The sequence below is a fragment of the Panicum virgatum genome, chromosome 3N (assembly GCF_016808335.1).
Source record: "Panicum virgatum strain AP13 chromosome 3N, P.virgatum_v5, whole genome shotgun sequence".
NCBI lineage: Eukaryota > Viridiplantae > Streptophyta > Magnoliopsida > Poales > Poaceae > Panicum > Panicum virgatum.
The window spans coordinates 24,259,561-24,281,101 of record NC_053147.1 but is presented as its reverse complement, the minus strand read 5'-3'; the positions used below and the strand labels follow the sequence as shown (position 1 = coordinate 24,281,101).

At 45.9% G+C, this 21,541-nt stretch overlaps 4 protein-coding genes across 6 annotated transcripts; 2 read left to right on the top strand and 2 right to left on the bottom strand.

Moving 5' to 3' along the window:
• The first annotated feature begins 351 nt into the window (after positions 1 to 351).
• On the top strand, positions 352 to 3,861 carry LOC120665276 (protein YIPF1 homolog). Its single transcript, XM_039944797.1, has 7 exons — positions 352 to 565; positions 650 to 695; positions 779 to 865; positions 1,863 to 2,022; positions 2,735 to 3,005; positions 3,204 to 3,419; positions 3,510 to 3,861. The coding sequence occupies exons 1-6, from the start codon at positions 512 to 514 to the stop codon at positions 3,393 to 3,395; spliced, it is 810 nt and encodes a 269-aa protein (XP_039800731.1). The 5' UTR covers positions 352 to 511; the 3' UTR covers positions 3,396 to 3,419; positions 3,510 to 3,861.
• Positions 3,849 to 5,828, bottom strand: LOC120665277 (uncharacterized protein At2g39795, mitochondrial-like). Of its 3 annotated transcripts, XR_005671133.1 has the most exons (4): positions 5,526 to 5,828; positions 4,849 to 5,216; positions 4,493 to 4,761; positions 3,849 to 4,235 (listed from the first exon to the last, which is right to left on the bottom strand). XR_005671133.1 is itself a non-coding variant. In XM_039944799.1 (3 exons), exons 1-3 carry the CDS (start codon positions 5,763 to 5,765, stop codon positions 4,115 to 4,117), a joined length of 729 nt encoding a protein of 242 aa, XP_039800733.1. In that variant the 5' UTR covers positions 5,766 to 5,828; the 3' UTR covers positions 3,849 to 4,114. The 3 variants fall into 3 exon arrangements, 2 of the variants coding, with proteins under 2 accessions (XP_039800733.1, XP_039800732.1); XM_039944799.1 differs by lacking the exon at positions 4,493 to 4,761; XM_039944798.1 differs by lacking the exon at positions 3,849 to 4,235 and having other exon boundaries at positions 4,353 to 4,761.
• A 3,652-nt stretch (positions 5,829 to 9,480) lies between these two features.
• LOC120665275 lies at positions 9,481 to 10,529 on the bottom strand. Its single transcript, XM_039944796.1, has one exon. The coding sequence runs from the start codon at positions 10,402 to 10,404 to the stop codon at positions 9,739 to 9,741; it is 666 nt and encodes a 221-aa protein (XP_039800730.1). The 5' UTR covers positions 10,405 to 10,529; the 3' UTR covers positions 9,481 to 9,738.
• Positions 10,530 to 20,327: 9,798 nt separating this feature from the next.
• LOC120665274 (probable ribose-5-phosphate isomerase 2) lies at positions 20,328 to 21,541 on the top strand. Its single transcript, XM_039944795.1, has one exon. It carries the CDS (start codon positions 20,427 to 20,429, stop codon positions 21,276 to 21,278), a length of 852 nt encoding a protein of 283 aa, XP_039800729.1. The 5' UTR covers positions 20,328 to 20,426; the 3' UTR covers positions 21,279 to 21,541.

The window sequence follows — 21,541 nt, the reverse complement described above, 5'->3', positions numbered from 1 at the left end:
TCCGATTTCAGATATTCAGTATCAGTAACACATCCGTATCTAGACACTAAAAGTTAAATTTTTATCATGTTGATATCCATTACAATTTTATTCGGCAAAAACTAACACTATCCATATTCAATTCGTATTCGAACGAAATATGAAAACAAATACGATATCAATGTTATCCATTCATATTCAATCCGTGGCACGTTAAAATCCTCTGTACCCATTATTTCTGGCAGTGAACCCAAAAAAAAAACTCCTTTCAATGCTTAGTGGGCCTCTTGCTAGTTTGGGCCGAATTCGCCATTGTGCCCCAGCCTCGTGTCCGCCTTCGTTCCGAAGCAACACCGAGCACGAGGCCGTTCGACGACGACTTGCCCTCTTCCACGGGAGAGTCCTTTTGCCCCCTTTCCCCTCTCCCCCAACCCAACACCCCCGATCCCCATCCCGTCTCCGGCGAACGCGCGTCGCCCGGACATGCGCAGCTGCTGAGATATTGGGAGCGAGCGCCACGACGCCACCGGCCATGGAGGAGGGCTACGCCAACCTCCCCACCAGCCACCTCCTTGGCTCCGTCCCCGTACCGACGCAATCCCTACTCGCCTATTGGCGTTTCTCGTTTCGTCAGGGCTAGTCGTTGATCTGGGGTGGTTTGTATCCGCAGGCTGTGACGCAAGACGATAGGAAGCCCGCCGCCCCCGATGCCCAAGGTTCTGGCGTGACGTGGCTTGAATTCGTGTGCGCATGTGTTGCGGCTGTTGTGATTTCCACTAATAATGTTTTCCGTTTGCAGATGTAGGCGCCACCTCGCGGTTGCAGGAGTTCCCGCCTGCTCTGGGTGGTAATGGAGGAGGGTATCGGCCACCAGGCGCCCCAGCAGGTAACTAATCTCGCAGTAAACTGTGACCATATTCTGAAATTTGTTTTAGTTTCGAATCGGTCGAGCTATGTGTGCACAGTCGGGACAGGGTGTCTGATTTGTATCTTTAGAATACTGGGAAGTGGGAACAGTATGGTGATAGTTGGCTGTGATGTGTGGTTATATTTGAATCTCAAAGCTACTGAAATGGGCAAGGGGAATTTATGAAGAATTATTCGATGCGCTACACTGTCCTATATGTCAGAAATTTTGAATGAATATATCGTGTCTGCATGAATTTTCTCTTGAATATGGCAACATTAGTTCTGTCCTGTTTTGTTTTCAAGGCCATTTTGAAAGGATGCTGCAGCAGCAGCCAAATATTTAGATTCTTGCATTGTACCTTGTATCTTGTACATGGTGATTGATAGTTGAGAACAGCTGTTACTTGCATAAACCATGGGGTGTCGTAAATGTTGCGTGAAGCACAATAACAGTGATCTTACACATTGATGAAACAGTGATGTGCATTACTCATGCCTAGTACGTGTTTGTACATTTCTAAGTTTTTGAGAGGATTGCAACATGTAACCATGATCTGCTAACCATCTCAACTTTAAGAAAAGCACTAGTCTGCACTCTGCAGCAACTTTTACTTGAATAAGTCACCGAGCATCCTAACTGTTGTATGAAGGCATGAATCACAGTAGCAGTGATCTTGCACATTGATGCAACAGTGCTGCGCATTGCTCGTGCCTAGTACATGTTTTGTATATTCTTCTAGTTTCTGAGAAGATCGTAACATGTGACTGTGATCTTCTAACCATCACAACTTTAAGCAAAGCATCACCATGCCATTTTATTATTTCTTTTGATACTTTGGATTTTGATCCCTCGCACTGTTTTGTTTTATGAGTATAAATGAAGGAATTTGCTTAATGCTGGATATGGAATAGAATTATGGTTTTATATTTGTACGTGCATTGTTCCGTGTTGAAGTCTCTCTTTGCTTTTGCAGATGGAGATGTAGAAAACCAAGCAAATTGGAAAGGATACTTCAATGTTGCATCTTATGCCCCATACTTCAATGTTGATACTGATGTTGTAGTTGACAGGCTCATCAGCTCTGTTTATCCAATGGATGGTTTTTACAGGAAGATTGATGCTAATCCTGACATGTAAGTTTCTCTTGTCCCAACCAGACCCAATCTGCTATCTGCCTCAATTTCTAAAAATAAAAAATGCCCCTTAGTTACCTTTCTTGTTTCAATGTCATTATTTCTACTGGATAATTTTATGCAAGTAATATGGAATTATGTGACAAAGAACATTTAACAAACGATAATTTTCTAAAAGAATCTAAGAGATGGATGAAATTATACAAGGAATCCTGGTTTCAAAGAAAAGTAAAATGGGGATAAATCGGTAGACGCGATAGAAAAATTATGCCAATCTGTTGAGATATGGTACACTACACCTACAAGTGAATATTTGAAACAAGAAATGAATTCAAATTTTCAAATAATGGATTATACCAAGCATTGTTGATGTGGGAAGTTATGCTGTATCTTGTATAAGATACATACTAAGAACTCTGTTTTAACATGCCAATGTTGTCTTGTTGAGTGATAATAGTGTGAGATGGTAATTTGGATAGGTTAATTTCAGGATTATTACAAGAGGACACAAAAAAAGCACAACTACACAGATCCTAGCAGTTTTTTTAATTTTTTTATAGTTTTAGGAGAACTGTACAAGTCAGTTTTTTTAAGGAAGTTTGATCCAAATTTGTGCATAATTGAGCTACCATCTAACGAAATTTTCTTTTAAATATTTTACATATTGTACTTTATCTGCATTTATGTCATGACCCGTACTAAATTTCTGCAGGTATGGGCCTTTATGGATCACAACTACTCTTATATTCATGCTAGCTGCATTGGGTAACTTTGCTACTTATCTGATGCAAAAGAAAAGGCATCTGGACATATGGAACTTTGATGTTGGTTATTTCAATTGGGCAGCATCAGTCATGTATGGTTATGCTATCATTGTGCCCGCCATCTTCTTTTTCCTGTTTCAGTATTTTGGATCACGCCCAAGTCTTGTTCGATTTTGGTGTATGTGGGGCTATTCTCTATTTGTCTTCATACCTGCATCTGTAAGTATTCTAGTTCCATCCATTTGTTTTCATATTTATATCACTGGCAATGATATGCAATTTTTTACAATCAATGAGATAGGTAGGAGTAGGAATTCTTTTCTGTTTGCTGCAACTATATGGTTCTTAGAACGATTCTCTTATAGTAAAGCATCCACAATGTTACCATGGTTGTGAACGTTATTTTGTTTGCTTCAGGTACTTTTGCTTATTCCTGTGGAATTTCTTCGGTGGGTCATCATTGCTCTTGCTGGTGGTGCATCATCCTGGTTCATTGCTTTAAACTTGAAGGAATGCACAGAAGGAGCTGATCTGATGGTTTTGATAGCTAGTGCAGCAGTGCTGCAGTTTGCTCTGGCACTGTTCATCAAAGTTTTCTTTTTTGCCTGAGTTTTTCTTGATGATTTTGCAAAGGTCAGGCTCTTTTATATACACTGCTCTATTCTACATCCATGACATAGCTTTAACTGAGGCTCATGATTCTGACTCTTTTAAATTTGGCAGGTGACCTGATGTGCTCTTTGTCCACGGCTTATTTGGGCAAACATCTTTTGAAGGGGCAAGGCAGACAAGTTTTACTCAACTACTTGACATACATATGACCCTAGATTGTTAAGCCTTAGGTGTCCTATTTGCAACTTCTGTCTCTCTTGCTCGTGTAGTGAACAGATTCTACTGCGTGCCTTACAGAGTTTACTGAGTTTGGCACCTAAATTTGCAACCAAAATTCTTCCCACGCTGCTCAGTGAGAAAGCGCAGTTTTGCACTGCTGCTTTGTACAATTCTTTGTTGGATACCAGGATCTCGTGATTAAGTATACTGTTTGTGTACCTGTGCATCCCATGAGGTTTTCAAATATCCAACTGGCATATAATTTGCCATCTAATTTTGTTGCGTGCACAAGCTGAAAAACTGGAAATGGTTTCTCTTTATTTTCTAGCTTGACAAAAGTATAGGTGAAGCAACGACCACCCAAAATTGTACTGACGTGCGCAGTTGAGGACATGCAGCAGCAGAACTCGTATAAGTTGCAGTCATCTTCAATCCATTTCCTGGTGGCGAGGTTCTACAATCAGCGCTGATCCCGGCTTAGGAGGCAGCTTGCTGTTTCAGGCACTGACTGTGGCACTGTCCCAGCAGTTGCAGGTCCTGCGATCTTGAATGAACTTATTCGATGTCCAAATTATGAACTCATTTCTTGTATAATGGGCCGTCCTGCCCACAAGTTTCCTATAAAAGCACACGGGCGTGTGAATGTCAATTTTCGCTAGGATTAGACCCTAACTGATATGGCATGGATGAATCCTTTGGAATTCAAGAAACATATTATGTAATAGTCCAAAGTTGTCCTAAAAGAAATAGTCCAAAGACAATGTATAGTTATCAAAACTGAACCCATAGGCCATAGCTCAGCCTAAGCAGCAAAGGACACCAACATTCACATACAAGGAGCAAATGGTACATTTTATAGGAGTGTATCTCCTCACCTTAATTCTTATCTCAGACATCACAGTGCCACTGAAAAATAGACTCAAGAACTGATGAAAGGAATTTGTCCAAAACTTCGGAAAAAAAAGAACTTCTGCTGAACTTCATTTAATTTTTCATCAAACCCTTAAGTTTTCTCAGCCAAGCCAAGTACTCATGGCACTCTTTGTTTATCATGTATGCATGCAAGAAGTTGGTAACATCTGACGAAATGGCTCTACTTTTCAAGTAGGAATAGAATGCTTGCTGCAATTCCTCAGGAAGACTACTGCAGAAGAATATATGGCCATGATCATTATAAAACTACAAAAACCACAAAACACTGCAGTATAATGATACAAGCATCAATGCTCACCTTATCTTAGCTTCAACATTTGATGAATCAACAGACTTATCCCTCGGTCCAAATGCCAAACTCTCAATGGTGAGTTCATCAGGGTAAGATCTACAACTGATCTCCAGCCGTGAAGCTGTTCCTTTGCGAATTTTCACCAGCAGCGGGATATAGTACTGATTTCCAGCAGAATTACTGGCTTGTCCCTGGCGGTTGTCACCTTCTACCCGGTCCTCTTGCTCAAAATTCTGCTCCAAGCTATCAGCAGGGCTCGGTAAGAACACGTCCACTTCAATTCGCTCCTTCTGATCTTTCCTGGTGAGAGTTATCCTACTGGTACCCTCCTTGTCCTGGATCTCAAAGGGGAACCCTTCCCCTAATTCCTTTGCCTGGTAGAACAAAATGAAACTTTACATCCCAGAAAACAAAGATGGTAGGTACTTTCACTGACAGTTCTAATCCTAACCTAAACATTTTGCCACAGGCCCATATGCAATCTACACATAACCATCAATTGCAAAAGAAAAATAAGGTGCTACCATGAACGCAATTTCTAGCAAAACCATGTCTCCCGCATCTTTCAGAAACGGAAAATTTGCTGCTGGAGTTTTGGCTTGTCATTTGTGTATCCGATCACTAACTGTGTGGGAAAATCGTAAAGAACGAGAGGAAAATAAAGAAATTGCAGGGTCGCATACCCAGTCGCGTTTCTTGCAGTCTTGCTGCGCGCAGGAGATCTCATAGTTTATGACCCGGAGGAGCTGGGCTTCGGCGGCGGCGCCCGGCTGCGGGGCGGAGAGGGAAGAGAGAAGAGCGGAGCACTCGGCGCGGTGGGGATGGGTCTGGGGAGGATGGACACGCCAGCCACTCCTGGACGCGAGGAGAAAGCGCGCCGCCGCCCAGGGCTCGCAGCGCCGGAGGGCGGAAGAGATGGCCATCGCCGGGGTTCTGCGAGGCAGGCAGCCAGGCTGGTCACTACTCACTAGCAGCTGCCGGGTTGTTGGGCCGTCCGTTGTACTCCTGCGGCCCGGATTGAACATAACGATGTCCGCGCTTTTTTCTTTTTTATATTTTTAAAAAATAAAAATTTAAAAAATATATGTCCGTTTTGAAATATTTCAAAAATATCCCCCGTCGCCCCCATAGGGCGACAGGTCCTAAGTGTAAAATTTTTTTCTTCAAATTCGCAACGAAGTCCCTGGCAAAAAAAAAAGGGGCATGTCGACCCCCCACGGGCGACAGGGGCCTGTCGCCCCTGTCGCCCACCCTAGGGGCGACAGGGGCTGTCGCCCGTTTGGGGGGGCGACAGGGTCCTCTTTGCCCTATATAAGCCCTGGCCGTCATATGCCGCCATCCCCTTTGTCATTTGAGCATAAAAATTCAGGAAAAAAAAGAGGGGTGAGGAGAAGAAAAGCGGCGAAGCTCTGCCGAATTGCGTACTTGTGATCTACCGGTAACTTCCGTATGAATCCATTGATATTGTATAAAAATTTAATTTAATTAGCGGATTAGCTGAATTAGATTTGGTGCTTTAGAACACTCGTTTAGTATTACAATTTCAGTACTATTACAGACTTGTTTTTAAATTAATTATGAATTAGAATAGAATTATGAAAGTACCTTATTGATATTGCAGCATAAGGCAATGGCTGCCTCCAATTGTGGAGGATTTTCATGGACCGAAGAAAAATCTAGTATAATATTTGATATCATGACCCATCTTGTTATCAGTAAGAAGTTGGATCCGTTAGCGGATGGTACGATAGAGATGGTGTTGTCCAAAGTAGTAGAGTTTAAAGATTTCACATTATTTCGAGGTATTACGACGCAAGATGTAAAGGGACACCTGCTAGAACGTCGGAAGATATACATGAGAGTATGTGAATTAGCGAATCATCCTAATATCATTGGATTCTTACAAAGTTCTTATTCAATAATCCGTAAAAACTAAGTATGAAATTCAACTACAACGTATAAGTATTCATAACTACGTGATAACACTCAAATTCTATACTGCATATGCGAAATTATATTCTAAATCGTAATTAATTTATAAACACGTCTCTAATAGTACTGCAATTGTAATAATAAATACGTAGTACTAATTTTCTAAACTAATTTACTACTACGTAACTACAAACTAAAATATTATTAAAATCCTACTTAAATGGTTCTACTATAGCACTAATTAAATTAAATTACTCACCCTTACTTAAATTACTCCTACTTAAATGCGTAGTACTTAAATAGAAAAATATATAAGCTAAATGTACTAACATGCAGATCACAAGTGCTGAATCCGGCAGGGCTTCGCCGCTTCCCTTCTTCTCACCTCTCTCTTTTTTTCTGGATTTTTGGTGGAATTTTCGGGCTCAAATGAGGAGAGAAGAGGGGGTTGGATCTTATATAAGGAGGGTTACCCCGGTCGCCCGAGGGGGCGACAGGCCCCCTGCCGCGCCCGTGGGCTGGGCCCAGTGGTAGTGGTCGCCCGTGGGGTGTCGCCCCTGTCGCCTGTGGGGGGGGGGGGGCGACATGCCCCTTTTTTTGCCCGGGACCTCGTTGCGAGTTTGAAGAAAAAAAAATACACTTAGAGCATGTCGCCCAATGAGGGGGCGACCGGGGGATATTTTTGAAATATTTCAAAACGGACAAAAGCTAAAAGGCAAATTCTATAGGACATCAATTCGTCCGGCGATGCTATACCGTGCTGAATGTTGGCCTACAAAAAGGCGACATGTCCAGCAACTGAGTGTAGCAGAGATGCGGATGTTGCGGTGGTTTTGCGGGCACACAAGGAGGGATAGAGTCCGGAAGAAATTATTCGGGATAGGGTCGGAGTGGCACCAATTGAGGAGAAACTTACCCAGCATCGGCTGAGATGGTTTGGACATGTCCAACGAATGCCTCCTGAGGCGCCGGTGCGTAATGGGGTTCTTGAGCGGGTCGACAATGTAAAGAGGGGTAGAGGTAGACCTAAACTGACGTGGGATGAGTCGGTTAAGAGAGACCTTAATGATTGGAATATCTCTAAAGAGATAGCTTTGGATAGGAGCGCTTGGAGACTAGCTATCAATGTGCCTGAACCTTGAACTTATTTCTTTCGGATTTCATCTCTAGCCTACCCCAACTTGCTTGGGAAAAAAGGCTATGTTGTTGTTGTTGTGTGGACATATATTTTTGAAATTTTTATTTTTTAAAAATATAAAAAAGAAAAAAGCGCACGATGTCCAGCCGAAAACGAAGCGGATATGCGTTACATTTCCATAATGATATACTTCCTCTGTCCACAAAATAATGCAATTCTCATTTTTTGAGGAGTCAAATAGTTTAAACTTTGATTGCATTTATAAAAAAATTTAACGATATTCATAATACAAAATAAGTAACATTAGATTAATTATAGGTTATATTTTCATAGTATATTTATTTGGAGATATAAATATTAATATTATTTAAAATAAATTTGGTCAAACTTGACCGGCACGAATCCCATAATTACATTCTTTTGTGGACGGAGGAAATACATTTTTTAATATAAATACAAAATACAAAGGATGGATCCAATTCGTTTTAAAATAACCTCTGTGTGACCAAAATTTTATTTTATAAATTTATTCTCCGACAGGTTGTTTAATTAATATTAAAAAGGTTAAATTCCCGAGTTCTTGGGAGCCCCAGGACAAGCCATTGCGTACTTCACAGAGTGATCTTTGAGGCAGAAATTGACATGGGTAGTTGGGTCCATAACATGGAAACGCATGGACTAAACTTTAAACTATATCACATCAAAGAGAATCTTGATATTTATTAATATTAAATAAAGTCTGATTATAAAACTCGGAACTCTGGAGCTAAACTGCGAGACGAATATAATGAGGTATACTACTCAATAACTAGCGAATGATTACTGTAGCACCACTATAGTAAAATATGGATTAATTAGGCTCATTAGATTCGTCTCGCAAATTAGCACCCATCTGTCAAAAAAGTTTTATAAATAGATTTTATTTGATACTTCTAAATGATAAGATTTCTTTTAATGCAACTGGGATTAAAAAAAGCTGATGGAAACAAAAGTCTACATACTTTTCGTTCTCGTCAGCACTCCATCGAGGAGGTGACAAAGATGAATGATCCTGATTATATATAAAATAAGGACGAATGATTCATCTGGTGATTATGCAAAGCACTCCAACCAACATGAGTGGACTTTGTTTATGGAAGGAAGAATGCTCTAGCATTTGAAGCACCAGCGGAACACATAGGTCACTTCAGACTTCGCCGTCCCAAAAATCCTCCACGGACTTGTAAAAGCTCGTCGGATGAGTCACTAACTCATACTTGAAAAAGCCTGACCTGGGTTGGTTTTGCAGTCAAAATTGGCATGTCAGGAAGAAACGCTGGCGTTTCAGCTACCAACTGATCAGGACAAACCAAAAAATATGCGAACATGCCTGCTCGATCTCGGGGAACTTTGCCATCAGCTCGTCAGGGATGCACCAATCAAACAGGTCAATGTTCTCCCTCGTGGCCTCGTCCACGACTCATTGTCCCTCTTCGGGAGCACGACAGCAGTGGTGTTCATGTTATAGCATTGGAGATTCAGCCGCCCGCTCAGCCTGAATTCTTAGTCAGGTTCCCTTGTAGAGCAGAAGTGACTGCTCAAGGAGGACTGACACAATTGCTAGTTTCCAACGAACAAATCGAAACAATTGTTGTGCAGATACATACTAGGACGCAACTCGAGCTAACGATACTCAGAACTAGGCAAACCGTACTTCTTTCAAACATTCTCATCACCGATGATGGGGGGTGGCTGTTGCAGCTGATGTTGCGCCGTGAGAGCCACCGTCCTCATCTCTCTTTTCGTCACCGATGACGATTGTTGGCGATGTAGTGCTAGCAGCTCCATCATCTCTCATTCTCGTCACCGATGATGGTCTCTGCTGGCGTGGTGGATGTAGTGTCAGCGATCTCAGCGCCTCCACCACCAGCACTGCCGTCTTCTTGCTCTGACATCTCCGGCGCCCTCTGCATCTTGTCTGCCAAGGTTTCCATCCCCATGCACCACAGGAGCAACCAGATGTAGGAGAGGTACTCTCCGGCGTCTCCGCCCTTTCCCAGGCTCTTGGCGTGCGGGTACCCTCTGCACCTGCTGGCGGAGAAACAGAGCATCTCCACCCACACGACGAATAGCACCGTCCACATCCTGTCACTGACACTGCCGTCATCATCTTTGCGCAGCTTCACGAGCTCCTCGGAGAGCGCCCAAGCATCTTCAACGACGCCTCTGCCTTTGGCACCGCCCTTGAGCTTCTGGATTATCTTCTTGGCGAGCTCGGCCGCCTCCCCGTGCGCCGCCGTCCCCTCCTGCGTAGGTTCTCCATCATCCACCCTGCTGCGGTGGTCGTCCAGGTCCTCTTGGGGCGCTGCAGTTCTCTCCTCTCCATCAACCAGCAGCATGCCATTGAGCCTCTTGTATGCGTTTCTGAACAGGCTAGGTATGGCGCCGGTCATGAGCATCTCCGGGTTGACGATGTAGTTGGAGATCACCCTGTTGTACTTGCAGTCGCTCATTATGGCGTGGGCGAGGGTGTCGGTGTCTGTCGTCACTGCTGTCGTTGTCGCCGGCGTTGTCGTCTCTGCTGTCGTCGCCGCCGGTGGTTTCGTCGACGCGGTCGAAGTAGCAGAACTCCGTGGCGAGGTGTGACAGAACCGCCAAATTAAAACTCAAATTAAGCTAAATGGCCATTATTTGAATACATCAGTCACATTTGGTTTAACGGTTTAATTTGACAGTCCTTTCGAAACCGACATTCCGATCGAAACAAACATCAGTAGTCCCACGCGAAGGTGAGCGCAGGCAGTACAAACATGACGAGTACATAGAAATACGATTACAATACCGAGTAGAGTACATTAAGTTCTACAACCCTGGTTTAATTACATAAACAATATACAAGGGCAACTTTATTTTAAACAAAGCCCGATATAGGAAACCTTACGTCTATAACACAAGAAGCGCAGTATCGAATCACACACTCAGCCCACGGGTGTGTGATTTTGTAACTAGTAAGGACTAAACATCTGGTCCGGTCACCTCCCAACCATCCGCGCCAAGCTGGATGAATTTAGCACAACAAGGGCAGAAGTCTATCTCATCCTGACCTGAAATAGTTTGAGCCACAACCCTGAGTATACTAATACTCCGCAAGACTTACCCGACTATGGGTATACATAGCCCACTATCTAGACATGCACGGCTTTCTGGCTGTGGGTTGTTTTGCGGAAAGCATTTAAGAGTGAGCCCTGACTTTCAATATTTTAGCTCAAGATTTAGAATGGTTACCTATTTTCTACGGTTTGCATTTCTATACCAATCAGTGTGGAAAAACAATTGATTAGGTACAACTATACTGATCATCTTATTCTCTTCCATATCTTTACTACGATGCAGTGCTGTGATAAAGGTGCTCTTATCCGAGAGCGACTGTCGGCGAATCGATCCGATTTAACCTTGCAAGGTGGACCTAACCAACACGGCACGTATTTGCCCCGTCGGACTATACATACCAACCATTCCCCTCCCCGCCTCGAACTACAGGAACCAGCCCAACGACATATGGTCAGCCGAGCTCAACGTGAGACCACCAAAAGTAAACATATGCATCCCAATTCTCCGCGACTACTCGACTCGCCCCAGGAGTTGGGTGCGGGTTCCTGTACTTTCGAAGCAAGGCAGTACTCGGCTTACCGGTTTCGACTACCTCCTACTCCTGGCATGCAGTTAGTACAATTCAAACTCGATCACAGGGCCAGACAACGAACGGTCCTTAATTGACACAGACGGGCTAGCCTTTCCCCGCCCAGTCTCCATTTTAAGTTCTTTCTCCAACCTATTCCATTATTCCATATACTCAAAACAACGATACATCCTATATCTCGCGAGTGACCAGAAATCACTCGACTTCTACCGAGATCTTATTAAGCATAGCATTTCTATCGTCCTATACATACTAGTAGAACTACAGGGAACCTAGGGATCATGCAACTAGAGTTCCAAATAATTCCTAAACCTAATGCACAAATAATAGAAACATATATAGATGTCATAAATTGAAATTATAGGATGTGCACCGGGGCTTGCCTGCAGGCTGCTGCTCAGAGCTAGGGTCCACTGAGCCTTGGGCCGGGTCGTCACGAAACGCCTGCGGGGCTTGCTCCGTCTGCTCCTGCGGCTCCGCGATCACCTCGTACACGACTTCCTCGGTCGCGGATTCTATATGTATGCACATAAGACAATGCGTAAATGCCATGCATATGAGATAATGAGTAAACGCCAACATGACTTTGCCCCTAGAAGATAAACATTAAACAAATTAACAATTTACATAGAATGACGCAGGTATGGTGATAATTAACTTTAACCCTAAGTGTTAGTAACAATTATAAGCCAAATTATCAATTAGAGCATGATTTATTATAAAATAAAATATGACTAGCAAAGACATTATTATTTGCCTCTTATAATTTGTATAAAAATCTACATGTAAAATAAATATTATTATACCTATACACATAATTCAGTTTGGTTACATATTATATTCACATACTAAACTAGGTCCTATGAGTATGAAAATTTTATGGTGGAACACTCATGTTTAAAGTAAGTTACTGCAAAAATTTCATAATTTTAGATTAACAAAGCTATAGAAACTAATTAAGCAAGACTAAACACAATCTAAATTCTTGCGGGGGGTAAAAAGGTCATTTTGCCACTGTGGATATTTTTCCTCCATAGATCTTATTCTAATAAACCTAACAAAATTTATTTCATATTTTTTGTATTTTTCCTTGAATTTATATGGAATTTACAATCTACAGCCGAAATAAATTAACAAAACAAATAAAACTCCCCCCTTTACCCCACTGACCAGCGGGCCCCACTGGTCAGTGGGAGGGGTTTCTCCCCCGCCCAGCCAAGCACGCCGCGGCGCGCGGCGGCGCCCAAGCGCTGGGGTGAGCGGCCCGCAGCGGCGGCGGCCGGCGGCGGCTCGCGCGGCGGCGCAGCTGCAGCGGCCCGGTGGTGGGGCCCGCGCGTTTGCGCGGCTCTAGACAGCGGCAAGGGCCCGCGACGGCAGTAGCGCAGAGCAGGGGAGCGGCGGCGGCGCCTAGGGCGGAGCGGGCGGTGGCTGGTGCAGCGGGTTAGGGCACGGCGCTGAGGGCGGCTGCGGGCGGCGGATGCGCGCGCAGGGACTTGGGGCGGCCTGCGACAGCGGCAGCAGCAGAGCAAGGGAGCGGCGGCGGGCGCATGGTAGGGGAGGCGGCGGCGAGCTTGTCCCGGCGGCGGCGGTGCCCTAGCGGCGGCGGAGCGGCGCGGGTGAGCTTCAGTGGGGTTGGGCGGCCTCGGTGCGCGCGCATGCGGGGCGTGGGGCGGCGTGAGCGCAGCCCGCGCCGTGCGGCGGCGGCAGGCGGGTCGGCCGGCGGCGGCATGGCCGCGTTCCGGCGTCGGTGATGCACGAATCGAAGGGGAAAGAGGCGCACGAGTAGGAGCACCTCACCTAGGTTCGATTTGAGCTACTAGACGAAGAAAATGACGGCCGGAGGTGGGAGTTCAACGGCGACCAGAGCTCCGAGAGGTTTCAATGGCGGGCGGCCGGGGATTTACTGATTTCCGACGAGATGGGGCTCGGGGCTAGGTTTGGCGGGGTTGGAAAGGAAGCTAGGAAGGTTGTCGAGCTTCGGTTACGGTGGATTTGAAATCCGTGGAGCGGAGCTCGCGGATTCGATCGATGAACGCGAGTTGCTCAGACGCCATCCATGGCGAGCAGAGGAAGGAGAAGGAGAGCCAGGCGAGGCGCAGGAGGGAGCGAGGCAGGTGGCGAGCTCGGGAGAGGGGCGTGGTCGACTTGGCGACGCCACCGACGGCCGGGAAACCGGGATCGGCCTCCACGACGGCAAGCACAGCGGTGGGGAGCTTCGGGAGAGCTCGGCGCCATTACTGCGACGTGCAGCACAGGGAGAAGGGAGGTGGGTGTATGACAGGTGGGGTCCACGTGTAAGGAAATTTCTTTATTTGAATCCAAATTTTTGGATTGTTACACGAGGTGCCAGAGGAGGACGCTCTCGTCGAACGGCCTCCGCAGGCTCTCCCGTAGGATCTTGCTGCCACCACACCGCAGCTTGTTGATGGTCCAGGCCTCGGTTGTCGTTGAACTTGAAGGCCGCCGCCCTGTTGTTGGTGGCTGCTTCCGTTCCGTGGTCGCGCTTCCAAATTTCAATGAAGCGACTGACAAGCCATGTGATGAAAAGGGTCCACGTGAACGGCTTCATACTCCAGAGCGGGTCGAGGTAGTCCTCGGCTCCTCGCAGCCCAGGAAGGCCGTGATGCTCGTGAGGATCCTGTGCTTCCTCTTGCTGGCCAAGTACCCTACGAGGCTGTACTGGGCAATGTGATCAGGCTATGGTGAGTGTGTTGGCATGCGCCCATTAGCAAAAAGATTGTACACACTCCATATAAAATTGCCAACGCAAAGCGAGAAGCCTCCGAAGTACTCCAAACTAGCAGTGCAGGACGGCAGGGTGTAGGTAACCTTGACGTCGCCGCTGTTGTAAGCTCTTCTGTGGCTCGTGTGGAAGAGCCCGAGCGCCGTGAACAACATCGGATTCACCATCACCCGCAGCAAGAAACCACAGGTACGCCTTCAAGGGACACGCTTTGAGAATGCCATGTACAGAAAGAATTTGGTCGTGTGACTGTACACTTGTTACTTGGTGTAGAGTCGATCGAGAGGAGAGAGAGACAGCGCTGTTCGCAGGTCGTCATGCCTGTACCCCCCCCCCCCCAAAAAAAAATCTTCTGGGTGCCATGTCTACGAATGGATAGTACACCTCATCGTTTATGAAGACATCTAGAACTTCCTTGTTGAATTCATCCTCGTCTGGATCTACCGGGGTTGTGGAGTCATCAGGTGGTGGCGGCACGCCTGCGGTGTCTGGGCAGGACCTTGATCTGACAATGCTCATGAGGCTGCTGATACTAGCGCTCTTGAGAGCCACCGGCTTCGCGAAGCACTTTGAGGATCCCCGCGAGGAAAATCAAAATCGCTGCTTGCAACAAATCTCCTGTCCCCGCCTGTCCATGACTTTTGGAACACGTACATGGCTACAGCGGCCTGATCAGACAAAGTGGGAGACGGAAGTGAGATAGCATCTACACTGTGTGTGTAATTACATATTATTTGTCTGGAAGAAAAATGGAATGCTTCAATTATGTTCCACCGCCCAGTCGCAAGAACCATACCCACAAAAAACTCTAACATGTACTTACGTCTTATTCATAAATCTATATATACGAGGCTCGGACTCTGTAGAAAATATACATCCATATAAAATTTTCATTCATAAATTCTATACTAATCACCGATTAAGAGGTAATTCCCATGGGAAATATATGCATACATGCATCTAGTACCTAGACATAAGGGAGGAGAAGATACGAAATATATATACTACTGGAGAGATAATAATGGATTAGAACACATATATAGTACATGGTTTGATTAATAGGTTAGTGGACATGTCGCCTCCTTAGAGGTGTTAATTAGTGACCCTTAGGTGCACTCGAACCCTCTTTAATTTAAAATTTTGTACTACTTCTCCAAAATCAAATCTCATTTTGAAAAATTTGTACAAAATTTTGAATTAAAAAGGGTTAGAGGTGCACCTAAGGATCACCAATTTGCACCCCTACGCCTCCTTAATGTATAGTTGTTGCACGAACCTGAGATACTGCTGTTAGGACATGCCGTCTCCACAACTCATTGTCTTCGATGTTATAGGCTGTTATGGAGTCCACCCCACCCAGGTGCACCAACAGGATGGGCGCCCATAACGCCTCCAATCTGGCGTCATCGCGGTGGGTAGAAACCCATTCTTGCTTCTTATGGCGGTTGAAGAGGGCAGCCAGCGCGTATATCGCTAGAGCATCGCTGCCTAGGTAGGCCAACCAGATTATGAACCTGAACCAAGATGGGATGCAACGCTTACGCAGAGGGGCAGCAAAGTAGAGGAAGTACTGCAGGAAGAGGCTGCCCAGGGCGAGGACTCGGATCTGCCACTCCTCCCACCATTGCACTGCCTCTGAGAAACCCATCCTAGCTCAATGCAGCTCACCCTCCTCCCAAACCAACTCTTTGCTTCTGAAAGGAGGAATGCTACTCTACCCATTCAGAGAAGGAGATGCAAAGGTAGATCCCTCGTTCATATCCTTAATTTTATGTATACTATAGGACTGCTGCTAGCTAATTATTGTTTACTACGTTCTAGGACTCGTTCACGTGCACACTTGTACGTTGGTGAGGTTTCCCACAAATTTTTTTTTGACTTGGCTTGACTGAGCACTTCCTCCATAGACTAGTGTTCAGCTGTTTGCATCTTCCAGCTGGATCCGACTGACTTGTGTTGCTTTCTGTAATTGTTTTCCCGTTTGGTTGCTGTTCCCGGAATCTTATTGGGCTTATAGAGCAACAATTTGCAGGGCTCACTTTCAGGGACATGCAGAGTAGTAGCGCTCTACTCTACTCCTCTATAATTTTAGTTATTTTTTATAGTGGCATGAAAAGACTCGTATATGTCCTCATTTGTTGTCCGCAAGCAACTAATCATACTTTTTAACGTACACTACTTTAGTGCATTGTCTGTATTTTAGGGATGCATACGACAATAGAATGGATGCCCTTTGACTGGCAAAGCTTGCGGGAGCTTCTCTTGTTGCCAAACTGGGCGGCACTCGACCTGGTTGACTGCTGGTGGTACACATGCAACGGCGAGCAAGTCTTCCAGCTTCTTGTAGGAGAAATTGCTCACGCCAATGGCATGAGCTTTGCCTGAACTGTATAGTTTCTCCATTGTTTTCCATGTAGCAGGTATATCAGGCATTCAGGCTTGAGGATGTTTTCGACACTCAACCTAGTTCCTTTCTTTACACAAACTGGACCGTGGACCTATGAAGGATCAGTGAAATATTGTGGGGGAAATGAGGAGCGTCACAATTTAAGCTGTTTTCAGAAGTAAGAAGAATTTGTTCTGCAAATGAAAAATAGTACTATTTAACTTACTAGGTAAAAGATCTAAGTACTCAAGCTGCAGATCCTGCATCGTGTTATCAATTGCCTCTGGAACATCTTCTGGATCATGATAAGTGCACCTGAAATTTCAGGACATCTTATAGAATCCTCTTGGTATGATGGCAATTGGATGATCAAGTTAAAAAAAATAACACAGCTTAGAGGTGATGAATAAATCTTCCCGCTTAAATATACCCTCATCAATAGAACAAGGATTCTGTGAAGCAGAAGAGTTTGGTATGTAGACGCTGAACTGAAGGCCCATTCCAACTTCCAACGGGAAACGGCCCAGCAGGCCAACACTACAGGAAGTCCAAAACCATTATCTGTCGGCTCACACACACCCCGCTTGCCCCGTCCGTCGCGGGCCCAGCCCATGCGAGGAACATGCCGTGCTCGACTGTGCCGGTGATCCGGGCTCCGGAGTTGGTCGTCGCTGTCTCGCTGATGTGTCGCGCACTTCGCCATCCTCGAAGAACGTCTCCGCACGACGCAGCAGGACTCCCCGGAGAAATTACGGAAGCTTCTTGGGCAGCGTGGTTTGGACCGTCCAACGGCGGTCAAATGGAAGCATGAACCACGTTGCTATGCGGGCGTCCGGCCGGCAGCATGGATCGTCCGGTCAGGCCTTCATGCGTGGCCCCTGTCGAAGCGCCATGAATCGTGCACGCGCACTGCTTTCCTGGGGCCTGTCTGCTTGGTTGCAGGCCATGGCACGGCTATGGCGCCACCGAAGCTTGGACGGCGAATTTCGGCACCACACTTGTGCAAAAAATGAACTAGCATCTTGAGCAAAAACTGTGGCACGCCGCATATGTACCAAGCAACTTGTCTATTGTTTTTATGTATTCCTTGTAATCGTAAATATAAATAGGCAATGTATGCTATGCAACTCGATGAACCATCTAGTAAGTTTAGGAATCTATAAACCTGCAAACTAATTAAAGGTGTGCTTGGATCATATTCTAAAGGTTGCCGCGATTAATCTTACACAACATATTTTTTCTAGTCAGCATTTAATTCCTGGCACAACTTAGTTATCCTGACTTCTTGGGCACATGGCTCACTTGTGCTAGACTGAATTTTACTCCCTCCATTTTGTTTGGATATCTATATTTCACCTTGACATAATGACTATAAAAATTGCTTTACTTATATATCATATAATAAATGCAACGCAGATTTTTTTGTTGGTCCTCCAATATTTTAACTAGGAACTCTCTGTTACTAATGTTATTTATTGACATAGCCCGTACCAATAGCAAATATAGCTACCATTATGAAAAAATTGAGTTTTTGAAATATGGCTATCAGAAGAGAATAGGGAGAGTACTACCCAAGATTAGTGATCTTTTTTCCCCTAAAAAATACAGGGTGACTAATTTTAGCAGCCATAGGCAAAAGATGTACAGCGAACCTAATTCTCAACCAAGCCCTATTTTGGATTGAGATACACATTGACACCCTCAAATAATTTTACTCTTATTTTGTACTCCCTCCGTTCCAAACGGTAAGACATTCCAACTTTCATGAAGAGTCAAAATATTTTAATTTTGATCAAATTTATACAATAAGGTATCATTAGATTCCTCATTAAGTATACTTTCGTAATATATCTGCATGGCGGTATAATCTTTTTATAATTTTAGTTAAATATAAAAATAGTTTGATCCCTCAATAAAATTAGAATGATGTAATTTGAAACGGTGGCGCATTATTTTCAAAAGCCACTGATTTGTAAGCATCTCCAAGAGTTCCCTATTTTTTCTTCCCAAATCTTGTTGTTTACCAAGTCCCCAAATAGGTATGGGGAGGCAAAAAAGATTCTATCTCCAAGAGTTTCCCACTTTTTCTCCCCAACAATAAAAAAATTATGATCCCACAAGGTTAATTCTATTGGAAACATTTATGCTCCCGCGGTTGTCTCTGTCGTGCCGCTTACAGCCATTCAGATCTTCAGTTCAGAAATCACCCGACCTACTCTGAAGCAATATTCAATGTCAGTAAAAACCAAAGCAAGTAAATCTAATCTACTACACACAATTGTGAAATTCCCCGTGGGAACATCTAGAAATCACAAGTTGTAATCCTTCTGAACTCGAACTCATATCCACTGGTTGTTCCAGTCGTCGGAGCAAGGCAAATTTCCTGTGATGCAGTGTTGGCTTGCAGAAAGAGATGCAGGCATTCATGCGAACCCCGTTACATAGGCCACAGGGGAGCAAAGGAGAAAGAACCGACTTTTCGCATCTAAACATAGCCACAGGTGGCCTCTGATCCAGAGCAGTGTCCGCCGTACACAGGTTTCCCGCCACTTCGCCGTCGTCACTGGCGTCCTGGTGGTCACCCACCAATGTCAGGTCGAGGCACGGATGGCGTCCTTCTCCGAGAAGGGAGAGGGAGGGGCGGCTGGAGGCGTAGACTGCTGGTAGGGGTGGTAATGGACCATGACCCTAATGCTCTCTTCACAATTTTATTTGATTTTTAATTTTTTCAGCTCAAAATTAGCTCAAAATTAAATAAGATTGGAGCCTGATCCTTTTAGGGCCCGTCTCTTAGATTATCTAGGCAAAAAATATGGCTCTTTACCAGTGCTAACTGCAGGAGGAGAAGGACGCGGACCTGGACAGACAAGGGCCTGCCTCCGCACCTGCAGCGCGAAGGAGGGGCGGCGCGGTGACGAAGACCGCGCGAGGAAAAACGCCGCAAGGGAGAAGCAACTGGGAGCGACGGAGCGTGCGTATTTTTACGCACGAGAGTGGTCAATTCTCCAATTGTTAGAAGATGGGGAGTTATGATGAGGAATTATTGGAAAATATTTTTTTTCAAAAAATCAAGGATATGAAAGAAATATAGGGAAGCTACAGTACTCACCCACTAGCGACCTTGTTTGGATAAAACAACGAAAATTTTTGTACAAAAAGACGAATGCATGCATGAAGTACTAAACGAAGTTTATTTGTAAAACCTTTTTAGGAATGGGTGTAACTTTTCGAGACGAATCTAATGAGCCAAGTTTCATCATGATTGGCTACAGTGATGCTACAGTAACCGCGCTCAATCATCCTCTAATCGTACGGTCAAATGCCTCATTAGCTAGAGCAACTGCTACAGTACCACAGTTGTGGAGGTAATTTTGTAATTAGACTTTATTTAATACTACTAATTAGTGGTCAAAGCTTCATTTCTCTCTCATCAAAATTTTTCTACCCTCCAACCAAACATGGCCTAGGAGAGCCGTATCATTGGTACACGCATTCCAAGGCCTTCAAACGGCCGACGCGTCCACTAGCGACCTGCTGATCGCCCCTGATTCCCTGCCCCCTCTTTCCCGCCTCCCATTCCCCCTTTCCGACCTAAATAAATATCACATCCTCCCCCTCCTCGCAAACCCTCAACCGCGCCGCCGCCTCCCGTTCCCAATCCAACCCCCACGCCACCGAACACCCTCCTACGTCCACCACCGTCGCCATGGGCAGCGCCGCCACCTCGCCGCCGCCGTCCATGAAGCTGGCGCAGGAGGACTTGAAGCGCGTGGCGGCGCACATGGGCGACGCCGCCGCCTCGCCGCCGCCGCCCGTGAAGCTGACACAGGAGGACCTGAAGCGCGTGGCGGCGCACCGCGCGGTGGAGTTCGTGGAGCCCGGCATGGCGCTGGGACTCGGCACGGGTTCCACGGCGGCGCACGCGCTGGACCGCCTGGGCGACCTCATCCGCGCGGGCGCGCTGCCGGGCGTGGCGGGCGTGCCCACCTCCCTCAAGACAGAGCTCCACGCGACCCGCGTCGGGATCCCGCTCCTCCCGCTCGGGGGCGACCGCGGGCCCGCCAGGATCCACCTCTCCATCGACGGCGCCGACGAGGTGGACCCGGACCTCAACCTAGTCAAGGGCCGCGGCGGCTCTTTGCTCCGGGAGAAGATGATCGAGGGGGCTGGGGAGAAATTCGTTGTCATCGTCGACGAGTCCAAGCTGGTGCCCCGCCTCGGGTGTACGGGCGCGGTGCCCGTCGAGGTCATCCCCTTCGGCGCTCCCCACACGCTGGGCCTCATCCGCAAGGTGTTCGATGGATTGCCTGGCTTCCACGCCAGGCTCAGGATGGTCAAGAAAGATGCCGATGAAGACACGCCGTTCACGACTGACAACGGCAACTACATCGTGGAGATGTTCTTCGAGGACGGCATCCGCGGCGACCTCCACAACATCAGCGACCAACTCCTTCGGATCACGGGTGTTGTTGAGCATGGCATGTTCCTCAGCATGGCCACCTCTGTCATCGTCGCCAACAAGGATGGCACCATCACTGTGATGGACAAAAAGAATTAACCTGCTGATGCGGCATGCTGCTAATAAGCTACCGAGATCATCATTCTCCTTCTAACGAAGGAAAATAACAAGAAAAGAAGAGCATAGCAGCTCTCAGCGTGCTCTAAAGTTTTGTTGCTCTCCTCCTGTTGTCGTACTAGTACTGTTGTTACCTTGTTTGCGCCAGTTTCACGGGTAATAACACAATAGAATTACCTGGATGAATGTGATGAAACCAATAAGTTTCGGATGTCTCTGAGATATTATCTAGTCAAATTTCTTCA

What these genes read in the sequence shown, in the direction of transcription:
- LOC120665276 (XM_039944797.1), top strand. Translation starts at nt 512, where the DNA reads ATGGAGGAGGGCTACGCCAACCTCCCCACCAGCCACCTCCTTGGCTCC. An exon ending in ATTGATGCTAATCCTGACAT is followed by an intron (nt 2,023 to 2,734) that starts GTAAGTTTCTCT and finishes AAATTTCTGCAG; the next exon opens with GTATGGGCCTTTATGGATCA. An exon ending in TTGTCTTCATACCTGCATCT is followed by an intron (nt 3,006 to 3,203) that starts GTAAGTATTCTA and finishes TGTTTGCTTCAG; the next exon opens with GTACTTTTGCTTATTCCTGT.
- LOC120665274 (XM_039944795.1), top strand. Translation starts at nt 20,427, where the DNA reads ATGGGCAGCGCCGCCACCTCGCCGCCGCCGTCCATGAAGCTGGCGCAG.
- LOC120665277 (XM_039944798.1), bottom strand. Translation starts at nt 5,765, where the DNA reads ATGGCCATCTCTTCCGCCCTCCGGCGCTGCGAGCCCTGGGCGGCGGCG. An exon ending in ACTGCAAGAAACGCGACTGG is followed by an intron (nt 5,217 to 5,525) that starts GTATGCGACCCT and finishes TTGTTCTACCAG; the next exon opens with GCAAAGGAATTAGGGGAAGG. An exon ending in AATGTTGAAGCTAAGATAAG is followed by an intron (nt 4,762 to 4,848) that starts GTGAGCATTGAT and finishes ATTCTTCTGCAG; the next exon opens with TAGTCTTCCTGAGGAATTGC.
- LOC120665275 (XM_039944796.1), bottom strand. Translation starts at nt 10,404, where the DNA reads ATGAGCGACTGCAAGTACAACAGGGTGATCTCCAACTACATCGTCAAC.